Source organism: Antedon mediterranea, chromosome 9, assembly GCF_964355755.1.
Source record: "Antedon mediterranea chromosome 9, ecAntMedi1.1, whole genome shotgun sequence".
NCBI lineage: Eukaryota > Metazoa > Echinodermata > Crinoidea > Comatulida > Antedonidae > Antedon > Antedon mediterranea.
This window is the reverse complement of record NC_092678.1, coordinates 24,386,966-24,399,523: the sequence shown is the minus strand read 5'-3', so window position 1 is coordinate 24,399,523 and position 12,558 is coordinate 24,386,966. Positions and strand designations below refer to the sequence as shown.

The 12,558-nt window shown below is 32.4% G+C and overlaps 2 protein-coding genes across 10 annotated transcripts in view; one reads left to right on the top strand and one right to left on the bottom strand.

Annotated features, from left to right (window-relative positions):
• Window positions 1-7,256, bottom strand: part of LOC140059333 (putative receptor-type tyrosine-protein phosphatase mosPTP-1) — a 53,742-nt gene extending 46,486 nt beyond the window's left edge. For 7 of the 9 annotated variants that reach the window (XR_011847164.1, XM_072105210.1, XM_072105215.1 and 4 more), the window contains exon 1: window positions 245-364. The gene's annotated coding sequence lies outside the window, so the exon portion shown is untranslated. Of the gene's footprint in view, window positions 1-244; window positions 365-3,999; window positions 4,023-7,235 lie in introns of those variants that run through there. The other 2 variants (XM_072105213.1, XM_072105211.1) reach the window with 2 other exon arrangements.
• On the top strand, window positions 513-10,684 carry LOC140058350 (uncharacterized). The gene is made up of 6 exons (XM_072103913.1): window positions 513-574; window positions 8,711-8,919; window positions 9,058-9,305; window positions 9,621-9,693; window positions 9,956-10,126; window positions 10,629-10,684. The coding sequence occupies exons 2-6, from the start codon at window positions 8,850-8,852 to the stop codon at window positions 10,682-10,684; spliced, it is 618 nt and encodes a 205-aa protein (XP_071960014.1). The 5' UTR covers window positions 513-574; window positions 8,711-8,849.
• The last annotated feature ends 1,874 nt before the right edge of the window (window positions 10,685-12,558 follow it).

The window sequence follows — 12,558 nt, the reverse complement described above, 5'->3', positions numbered from 1 at the left end:
AACCTCATTATCATAAATAAATTATGTGGTAAAACAAACAAAAATGCTAGGCCTAGCCCAGTAGTAGGACATTTCAGTATTTTAAGGTGTACTCTACCGGCTACACCCCACGTTGTTCAGGTACAAAATCATCAATGTTGCCATCGTAATTTGAGAGCACAGGACACAATAACCAAACCCATCTTTTTTTTCAACGTTAAAACCAATCATTGAATACGCTTGAGTAAAATATTAACAGACTTACCTGTCCCGGTATCTTTAATAATAAACGTATCACTATTTCATCAATACAGTTTTATTAGGAAAAGGTGAATTTTAATTAAATAAATCTCTATTTTCTAGCTTCCTGACAAAAAAAAGTACTTCTACCCACTGAGGAGTCAAATCTCGTTCTGATTCATTGGGGGCAGCAGACATGATACTGCCCTTTTTTCTTTTTTTCAACAAAATTAAAAGGAGTCTAATCATCCGAACTGTACCGCAAGAGGGGGCAACACAACATAAACATAACAATTTTATTCATCGAACGTGTAAGATTTTTGATAAATCTTTATTAAAATAACAGTTTGAGAACGTGAGTATTTTCTTTATCTCGCTAATAATACATATTTTCCAACTGATAAAGCATAACATATATTTTTTTGTGTTAAATCGTCAAATTTAAGCCTAAGTTAGGCCTTGGGTTGGGCTAGGCTAGCTACGTCCAGGTCCAGGACCACCAGAGGGGCTAGAGGCCTGCTCTGTTGACATCTATTCTCTAGGCCTAGCCAAAGTAATGTAGAGTAGGCCTACATAAACTTACTAACCTAAGGCTAGGGTTGGCCATTCACCTCCCTACATCATTTACTGGACCATCTAATTATTTGCTGAAAATAAAACCAAAAAATAAAATCTTCCTCATCATCAATCAGATCATCATAATTTTAGATAGATACTGTAGGCCTATTATAGAATAATAGGCCTAGCCTCTAGTCCTATAATGATATAATAATCATCAAGGCAATAACTAATAGTGGATAGCACTGCTTTTTTTAAACTAGGCTTACGTATTTTAAAAAGTCTATAAACTTGACTGGAAAGGAAGTTGAAGTTAAAGTTAGAGGATTGATTAAATTAGTAGAGGGGAAGTATTCTCTACGAATAGTACAAATTACAAGGCCAGTACAACGAACATTCTCATTTTAAATAATTATTGTAAGTGCTGTTAATAACCTTTATTTTCGCACACCCTTTATTATTGGGGTTTTTAAGGAGAAAAAGCAATTGCAAAACTTCTACAATTTTCAATGTATTATAATTAAATTTTAATGACATCTCAAGGATTAGTAACTTTGTAATTATTTATATGTTAAAAAAAACTACTGTATCTCATGAATTCCACAAAATCAGAGTAAAGATGAACAAACTTGTATTTTATATTTTTGTGTTTTATAAAGAAATAACGGAAACATTTAAATAAAAGTGATATAAAAAACCAAGAATGTTTTGATTTTAATAATCATAATAACTAATGTGATGACTAATTCAAGGATTAAATTTAATTATTTTTAAATTATATAATTTTTTTAAATGGTTGCAGATTAAATGCATAATGATAATTTAAAAATTCTTTGAATAAAAACTGCCTCTATATTTAAAAGGCTTCTATGAATGGATGTACTGGTTGGGAGCAGAAAATCTAGTAGACCATACCAAAGAACTTATAACACAAGAATCTCCTGTTCGTCCGAAGCGCGTAACAATTTTGAAAGGCATTGTGGGATAGAATAGGGCTATGGTTGCCGCCATTGTGAGCCATGGAGTAGGGCGCCCGCATCAAATTAGAAAGTCAAAATCATAGAGGGGATCTGCTAATGCTCTAGGGGGGATAGAGTAATTGACTGAGGAGTAGGGCGCCCGCATCAAATTAGAAAGTCAAAATCATAGAGGGGATCTGCTAATACTCTAGGGGGGTAGAGTAATTGACTTCCTAGTTTGGAGGGGGCGCTGCTCCATGCTGTGAAATGGCGTCGCCCAGTTTGACCTTTTAACCCTGTACTTCCGATACTGTGTTTTGAATGCAAATTGAAGAACAGGAGATTCTTGTGTTATAAGTTCTTTGACCATACCCAGTACCGTTTTGATTACGATCAATCGGGAATTTACCTCACAATGTTATTTGAACGGGAACGGGAATTGTAAAACACCTAGACACCTTATTAGTATTGTTTGATCATAGAGATGTTATAATATCTCTATGGTTTGATAGAGCTGTGTTTGTAGACGAGTTGGTGATCTTTCTCTTTACTACTGTACATTCAACACAACATCTATTATTGAATTTACTAGTAGATTGTAGATAAGCATGTGTGCTTAAGATAAGAATGTCACTCAAACGATAAGAATATTTAATCAGAAGATAGTTATTTGTGAATGATGTAGATAACACTTAACAGACAGGGGAATGCAACGAGTGACCTGACAGTTCATTCATTCACATGTTTTTCATTTCTTGCCGGTCTATATACTCTTCATTTTCATTCATTTACTAATTTCTTTCTTTATTCACTCATTCATACGATAGTCTGCTACATCAGTACTTTCTATGAATGGATGACTAGTTGGTGACAAGAACGCTAGTTGATCATACCCAGTACTGTTTTGATTTTACAATCATTCGGATAACCACCTCATGACCTCATCCTTTAACTAATTTCTTTCTTTCTTCATTGTATCTGTCATTCATTTAAATACATTTATTGATGAGTTTATATTTTTAAGGCCTACATTACAACATAACTTTTGTCAGGTCATGTTTTCAAATAATTAAGACAACTTTCAAATTCATTCATGAATTCAAGTTTCATTTCATCTGTTTGTAATTTCTTGACTTGAAACAAATTTCACTTTTAATAATTAAAAATTTACATAATAGCTTAAAATCGGGTCAATTGCTGTCATTCTTCATTTAGAAGTTTCCTTGAAAATAAGAAAAAATATTTAAAATTTCATCAAACTTGAATAAGACTACATAATTATTATGGTGATAATATCATAATTATTATTTATTATAATTAGATTTCATTTTAAATTATTGCAAGCAGATGTTTTAAATGCAATCAACCGTGACATTACGGTATTAAAATTTTTTTTATGACAGTGGATTTTGTTCTTCAACTGCCCTATATATTATTTCCACTTTGCAGTCATGTAAACTTGGAACAAGATCAACATACCCTTGTAACAATCTACTCTTTGAAACCAGTCTGGGTTTGAAATCTAAGTATAAATGTGGTCCAGTGGTATCATCACTATGTTACTCACCCTGTAAACAAGAGGTTGCAAGTTCAAATCCTGTTTATCATACACAAAAGAGATGATAAGCTATGCTTCATTACAATGAAATCAACAATCTAGTATTTCACCATTTTATTTAAAACATTTTATAATTGTGTTAAGAAATGTCTCTAAAAATTAAAACAAGAATTCTGAACTTAGAAAGCTTAAACTTAAGTTAAACTTAATTGTTTATATCCCGTAAGGAGATGTAACATGTGTGTCGCTAGTAGCAATATTATAGTACTTTCATTTTTATACAACTTCAGTCAATTCATTGTTCTTGTCAAACACTGACTGATGATGACACAATAGCGATATTTATAGGGAGACTCATCAGGAAAGGGGGACCCAGTAAGAAAGGGGACCCATCAGGAAAGTGGGACAGTTTCTTGGATGATGTTAGTCATTTTTTACCTTCTCCCAGGTCCGTAATTGGAAAAATGTATCGTTATGGTTGTTCAAACTAAAAAATATATCCAAAATAAACTATACCATTATAGTTGTTCACCTTTCAAATTAAGACAAATTTCACATACAAGGGACGTGGAATTATTATACCTAAGGAACTATTAATTATAATACTATGAAACTCTAAATCTTTAAAAAACCAATTACATATTAGTTATATACATTTCAAAATAAAAAGAGGTATTTATCAAATAAGTATCGTTTTGTACTCACCGCAAATTTACAAAATCACCAAAGAGAATTTAGTAGATACTGTAGTTCCAATAGAAAATATTTCCAGTAATAAGAGACAATCCGATTGAATGAGTAAGTATTCCAAAAAATAACAATTCACAAAGTTTGCATAATGAAATCAGTTTGAAAAGGACATTTTTAATTGGTTACTGTTTAGATATCAAAAGGAGAACTAAGCACAGTCAAACTTCATTGGTCACTCTTCCACAGTCAGATATCAAAAGGACAAAGTAAGGACGGTCAAACTTCATTGGTCACTCTTCTAAAGTCAGATATCAAAAGGACAACGTTAGCACGGTCATGACGTTCATTCAACGATTGCCATGCTAAATTTGTTTGTCAGAGTTTAGCAGTGTAGAGTACACTTCCTTCCTACTAAAACTGACGATAGTTTCATTAGAGGATTTAATACTAAGGAATGTCTCGTAGTAGAGCTGTGATCAATAATTGAATTACAATTGAGAAAGGTTCCGGCGTGGTTTATGATATAAACCACGACAGATTTATAGTATTTTAACTGATAAGATTAAAAGACAAATTATGTGTGAAATATACACTTTAAATGCACAATATTTCGTTTCTTTATTTTATATAATTCTGTACAAACTACTATTAATTATTAAAATACTTAAGACGCGAAAGTGAAACATTTTTTCATGTTATTAATTCCACTGAAACTAATTAATTCAATTTTAAACCTTTGAACCACAAGAAAAGTCTAGTTTTGAGAGTTTCCAGTTTTCAGGTTTTAGGTTTTTAGTTTTTTTTAATTAATTAGTGTTCCATGACCTTCTCATCAAAATTAATGTCTCTCGTTGTTGTGCTATGTCAACATAATGTCAATGACGGCGAAATGTCCCCAATAATAAGGATAGCTATGCAAACAAATAACAAGAGAGTCTGGTATTAGAGGAGTTGAATATAGTATACAAAACATAATGACTGCATATACTGTACTTTTAGGAATATCTCTCATAATATCTATTCCTACCAATCCCATATACAATGATACTTGTAAAAACTATTGTTAGAGGTTTTAGTGGCAAGGAACACTGCTGAAATAAGATTTGCTGTGCACATATGATTCCAAAAAATGGAAACAAATTGTATTTTGCTTTTTAAGAATAACATGGTGTACCACAAATATTTTGTAAGGATATTAAAGGATTTAGGCAGATATAAGGATAAGGATATGACCATAGGGAGTGGCATACTTGAAAAAAAAACCCATAATATGAAAGCATGTTATGACATCTGCTCGATTATTTCCCTATTTGGTAGGGAAAAATATCTGACCAATTTCTCACCTTCAAGGGGGTTGTTTTTTAACAAACTAAGAAATAGTTTTAAAATTATCTTCAAATTATAAAATTCAATCAGCTTAATAATAAAAAATGTAACTTATTCGTAATGAAACCAAAACTCAGCAGAAATAAAATCATGTTTATACATTTCCAATGGGAAATGAATTCATTCGGTTCAATATTGTAGCTTTCAAAATTAATATCCTTCAATTTATTTCTTCGTTTTGGGAAAAAAACAACCCCCTTGAAAGTGTTGCAAGATTACATATCAAAGGAATTGATGGAAAAGTTGTGTAATGAATCTCCCAATCCTGTGGAATTATGGGAAGTGTTCCATTCCATGATAACGACAGTTGAGTGCTTATTAGTAAAAATTCATTTCCAGTTGAATTTATTAATGTTCAGGCATTTTCTAAAAATATATTTTTTCATAGATTTAAATGTCTGAATGAATTTACAACACTGTAAACTCTGTCTTCATGCTTTTACTTTTTTTTTTAAATTTTATAAAATTTGATGATGTGATGATAAGCCTAATTTTATTATTTCTGTAAAGTTTTAAAATTTTGTTATATATATTTTGTTTGCTTATTTAATTACAAAGACAGATAAACTTTTTTTAATAATTTAATTTAATTTGCTTTATTTTGTTTTTATATAATCTAAGCCTCGATACTTAAGAACTAAGTCCTAAAACTAAGTCCTAAAACTCAATCACACACTAGTGCACTCTATTTCTCCGTCCGTAATACAATATAATAATTAAGTACACATCCATCAACGCTAAGCTTCCTTCCTTCGAATCTGAAATACATCTATTTTAAAAAATCAAATTTTATCTGACATGTCCACCTACTGCGACTCCAATAGTATCGCCGCCATGTGGGTAACGATTATCAAAAAGTCATTTTATATTTTGTACTAAATTTAATCTTTTTATTTCTAATCTAACATGTCATGGTCATCTCGTCCTGTTACAATATGTTACACAATATTTAGAGGGAAAAACTAAATTAATTTTTAATATTTAGATTGATTTGCGAGTGAGTGGCCAAGCGGTTAAGACAGTGGAACCGTAATTAAGTAGCCATAACATAACATCGGCAAGGGTTCGAGGCTCACTCGCTCCATGGTTCTGGTGGTAGAACGAGTCTTCTCGGATAAGGACTATAAACCGTAGGTCCAGTGTACACATAGCTCATGCGCACTTTAAAGAACCTAGTACATCTTTCGAGACGAGTAGGGGGTTACCCTGGTGTACTAGTCCACACAAACACAGCCACTGTCACACACAGCCACTGTGCAAATTGGGACTGGACCGTTTTAGAAGTGTTTACCACCTGTTGGTCCAGATCCTTCACTAACTGAGTTAGTGAGAAGTCGAATAAATAAAAAAAATAAAAAATAAGATAGAAAATGTAAAAACATATTATATAGTTTGGTTCTAATCTGGTTTCTACTAATTTGAATTTTTATTTGACAAAAAAGAGTGTGATGTGCCCATATATGGTAGTGATATTCCCAAATACGGTAGTGATATGACATCATCATGTCCATATATGGGCACATCACATTTGTTTGTCACAAAAAGTTGATAGTGTAGACAGAGCTTTACAACTGGAATAAACTGTCAATCAAAATAAGATATTTTGATTTTCCTTAGAAACTAACAATAGAAAAAAAACTTAGGAAAAAAAAAAGAGTATGGGAAATAAATTCACTGTAATAGTATATTAATAGACTTACATATTACCCAGAAAAAAACAAGGTATGCGACATTGATCGAACATTTGTCAGAATACTAATAATAGTGTATTAATTGACTATAAATATTTTCTACAGTAAAACACTTATTGATAAACTCAAAAACCGTGAAAATTAAATTCAAATTATTGATAAAATATCAACTACCCTTGTGTGGGAACTCGAGCGGTCAGCCATGAATGACCTGTGGTTTGTGATGTCACTACTATCTCCCCCGTCGTGTGGGTGTGAACTGCATGTCTGAACAGCAAAGCTTATAAACCAGGCTTTTTAATACATTAGTATATTACTTTATTTAAACAGTAGGATTTGTATTCCTGCCATTGTCAGATTTTGATACAGTTGAATGGACATCAACAAATTCTCTTGTGATATTTCAAATGCTGCATAAACATTTTTATTATTGATGAATCATACAGAAAAAAGGTTAAAGATAATTTGTGTACAAAATCATCAATATTGAGAGATAGATAGGGTATGTTTAGCATTTTTATTTATAATTTGGTTGTTGTTATTATAAATATAAAAATGTGAATTCATTATTTTTAATGTATGTATTAGGAACATCAATATAGTTTGGTTGACATTAGAATTATTATAGTATTGGTTTTTTTTTATGACAGCTTGTAAACCATTTTAATCTTTTGTTAAAATATTTGTAATATTTCAAAGATAAATTATCAAAGTAGTTATAGAGATAATCTGTGTGTGTATTCTATTTGACGATTGCGTCTCATCAACGTCCCGGTTGTTAGATATAACTTGGATTCCTGCCAACTTATCTGTAACACCAAGGACATACCGTGAGAACCGTTTAAATCGTTTTGGAAGATTAAACTTAAAAGTATAAGCACTGAGTCAGAGGTAGTGCGAGTGCTTAGACTACGTGCAGGGCCACTGGCTTTTTTACTCACCAATTCTGCCTACATCACTAAATCCTAAAAAAAACGCTTGTCGCAATACTCCTGATTACCAAACCCATAAATAATTCATTGTCACCAGAAGTTGGGAATCACATTTAGTCATGTCGGAATTAACGGAAACCGTGTACGTGATTGTTCAGAATTTTGTTATTCATTTTGAGAATTTTTTTTTTTTGCACACAACTATTTCACTATTTCATCTGAAATTATTTGATAAAAAAAAAAAATTAAGAGTGGCAGAGTTTTTAAGACAATCCATAACTTGAACCTAGGACCTTCATATTGGTAGGCAAGTGTGTTAACCACCAAGCCACAGTTCCATTATATGAAATATAGACAGTAGAAAGGAAATCAGATCAAAGGTTATCACCACCAGCTTCTGGTGCACTATATTAATATATTAATATACCATTAGTTAGTTTTTTCCATAACAGAAATCTCCCTTTAGAATAACCACGAGATTAGAACAATGGAATGTTGAGTGTCTTCACAGGAAGTACTACTTCGCCATAATGAAAGTACTCCACCCAAGTCAGACAATATGAATATAAGTATGGACGTCAAATTGACCTGAAATGTAGGATAAAACTTTGATAAAAAAGACCCAATTTTACCAGCCAATCTATTGTACACTTCAATTCTATGCCTGTGGTTTAATTGCTTATAATTATAACTTATTTTCTTTTTATTTTATTGTAGTTGTTATAGTAAATGGGAATTAAAGTTTACAGGACAAAATGAATGATAGAGGTTTTTCTGAACTGAAGAACAGGTGAGAGAAGCTAAGTACGGACGAGGGGTGCTAAATAATTGGTGAGCAGGTAAAAGCGGGAGTGCAATGCAAGCACAACTCCATCGTCTCAGCTTGAACGTTGATCAAAACTTGAGGGAGAAATCACAATTTAATGGTAAAGTTCACTTTTTGTTTCGATATTATTTTTGAAAAATCACAACCCAAGCTGGTTATGCCCTTTCTTTATAAAATTTGCTTCATTTTAAACAAATTGTATGATGCTTTTATTTTTTCTGAAATTTTCTGTGTATAGATGTGACCGAACGGATATTTCACCTGATTGAGACTGGCGATGTCGGAGAGCTTGAATACTATTTGTCTACACACATCAAGTCTGAGATCGTTAAGCACAGCCTGTTTCCCCTTCATGTGAACCGACGTCGACAGAGCGTCAGCTCTTCTGCTCCTCCGTTTCTAAATGTAGCTTGCGAGTTAGGACACCGTAGCATAGCAGCCCTATTGATGGAATATGGTGCAAACCCTGCACAAGAAACGGAAAAGGTAAAAGTCTCTCATTATGCATCACATTTCTATGCTTTGTTTATTCAACTCTTGAAAACTAAGTCATGGTACTTAGCATGTACATACCTGTACAGGTGTACATGCTAAGTACATCCATGTTATGAGACTGTAGTTGAAGCACCACTGATTTTTAGCTATATAAATGTGAATGTTTATTTTATGTACCAAAAAGAGAGAGAAAACCCAGATAGATATGAGTACAAGTACAAAATTGGACTTGTTTATGCTAAACCCATCGTGTGTTTAACATAAGTTGCATTATTTAATGGACTTCTCTGAAATTGATTCTTATAGGGGACACCGTTGTATGTTGCAACTCTGAATGGCCATGAGTCTATTGTGCAACTACTGGTACAACAGAAACCAGGTACAGTGTTATTTATCATCTAGAGAGAGACAGGGGGGGGGGCAGGAGAGAGAGAGAGCGATGTAGAGTATTGGTAAGGGTCTTAGCATGCTAGCATGTAAGAGGCATGAACTTGAGACCTGCCTGTGCCACATTGCTTGCACCTTTTTGCAAGACAAATTTTCTAAACTAAAGAATATAAATCACTTTTACACCTAGTCTGCTAAACTAAACTTTTGAAAATCACACAGTTTTGTTTGTTTCTTTTCTTGGTTGTTTGTAGAACTACTTTATTCCGTTGTACTGGTAAGGAAAGCTTTGTATGCTGCTGCAAGCAGAGGTCATGTGAGTTTGGTGAAATTCTGGACCAACAAGCTGAAGAAAATGGACGAATTTAGAAAAAACCCACGATTCATCGTCGGCGATATCAACCCTCTTCAAACAGCCTTGAAAGGTAAAATATCAGTTGATGTATTTTTATCGTCTTTTAAGATTGTGGCGAATCACTTACTGCTTTAATTATGTCATATACCTCAAGATGAAGCGTGGTAACCGGTAGCCATTTCCTCTACGAATGCATTCCACTTTAATATAGTAAATTACAACTTGTAGAAATGCCCCCAGGATAAAATGCCAGGTTAAGTTATTAATAGCAGTTAATTGAAACAACTACATCCTTCCATTCTAAGTCAAACACTCCCAAACCATAGCCTCCGAAAATAGAGCATTCTCTCAAAATATTGCACTACCCTCAAAACATTTTCCTCAATATATTATATGACTTTTCTCACTGCCAATCAACTTGTACCTTGAAACCATGTTATTAAATTATGGGTTTAAATTATTGATTAATTATTTAAATGTCGAGGGAGATGATCATAATTAGTTGTTGCTATTTCATTTCAAGTCCTGCCTATGATTGACATTAATAACTTTTGAGTTCGTTCTTATCCCAGCAAGAAACATTACAAGCAACAACCCTGACATCATGCATACAACACACTGGCGATAAAACAGTATAAATATTTATTTTATTCCATCCATAAATGTTTCATTTCTTATTACCGTAAACATACGTTTTTTTACAATTAAACACAAAAGAATTCTTAAAACGCTAATTTTGAAAAAGAGAGTTGGCATTTAGTAAAAGGAAGCAGATAAATTATTGTGAACAAGATCTCTAGTTTTGTTTTCTTTTTAATAATTAAAAATATGTATGTTAAGGAAAAGTTTAATGAGGAAAAAAGCCACTTTTGAAGTTATATCTCAGAAAGCAGATAAATTATTGTGAACAAGATCTTTAGTTTTCTTTTCAAATATTAAAAATATGTGCATTAAGGAAAAGTTTAAGAAGGAAACAATCCTAGCCACTTTTGAAATTATATCTCACTTTCCTATTATAAAGAAATGCAAATGTTAAGATATGATAATGACTCATGCTAATCCGTAAGATAAGTATGAAGTTTGAACTAAATGTCTGAGATTAGGAACAACTTAAAGGGTTTGTATCGTCGCTCAACATTTAGTAGACTGGATGTAATCAATCGTCTCGCTCAACTGCATGTAATTGTCATATCCTGTCAGAACCAATTGCATCCACTAACCTCCGTTTTTTAGACCAATCATATTGACAGTTAAAATCATCTAAAAATCAGTTTGTTTTACTGTATATTGTTTTTTGACTTCTTTACTGAAGTCTTCTTTCAATTTTCATTGAATGGGCTTTAAGTTGATGAGGAGACAACGGGTATATTCCTTGCTTTTATAGGGTAAAGGTTTACAAAAAAATTACATAAAAAAAAACAGCCATAGATTCATATTCTCCTTATTTTGTGGAGAGTGGAGCGCCTAATCTGTACTTCCTCAACTGAAGATGAATATGTTATATTAGAATGTATTTTTCAGCACATAGAGTTGAATAAAACCATACACAACTATATAATATAAATACTAAATAAACCATCTTGAGACTGCTACGATGCTATTGACAAGTGTTACTGGTCCATGATTTTATTTTCAACTAATATTACCATTATCTAAGTACACATCCCTCTACAGTTATTAGTTGACAGATGATGAGGAGAAAGTTCTTAATTATCAAAAACCGTCGAGTTTCCTGCCAATAATACTTGTATCTCAATTGTTGATGACAAGCGCCATCCATTAAGGAAGCGTAAACCTCACCCAACTCATTATACTAAACTGTGAAGCGTAACTAACGAGCAGAAAGAGACGAAAACAAAATAGCAAAATTTAACCAGTATTTAGAAAAAGAGGGGTTAATGTGGAATTAAATTCCTCACAGATACACACATATTTATTGTCATTTTAATATCATTATATTTGTGACTTAAGGTCTATTTGCACTTGAAAATCTAAAAGGCAAACAAACTAACTGTCATTTTAATATTATTATGGTTTAGTTGTGACTTATCCTTTCACTGCGTATACCCGGTACTACCGGGTATAAACAGACGTCGTTGAAATACATATACCCGGTAATACCGGGTATGGGCAAAACAATGATTTAATCGTATTTTCCTATAATATATAGCACCCTCTGTATTTTTTCGATGAACTTGAATATTTTTGGAAGTCATTAAAAATTTTTTCCAGCAAAAAAAACGGCCCTCTATAGTTGTATTATCGTCTTGAAAATAATGCGCCCTCTATAGTTATATTATATATAGTATACTATATAGTATTTCTATCTTGGAAAGTTGTGTTGAGTAGCGTAATGGCGGCCATTTTGAAAGTAACACAAATTTACCAGCTCCAATAGGGCAACATGGTGTTTATCACAACACGCAAAAAAAAAAATTCTGAAAAAATAGTTAGTTTTTGTACTATAGGGAATTTTTCGAAAATGTCATTATTTTCACGATT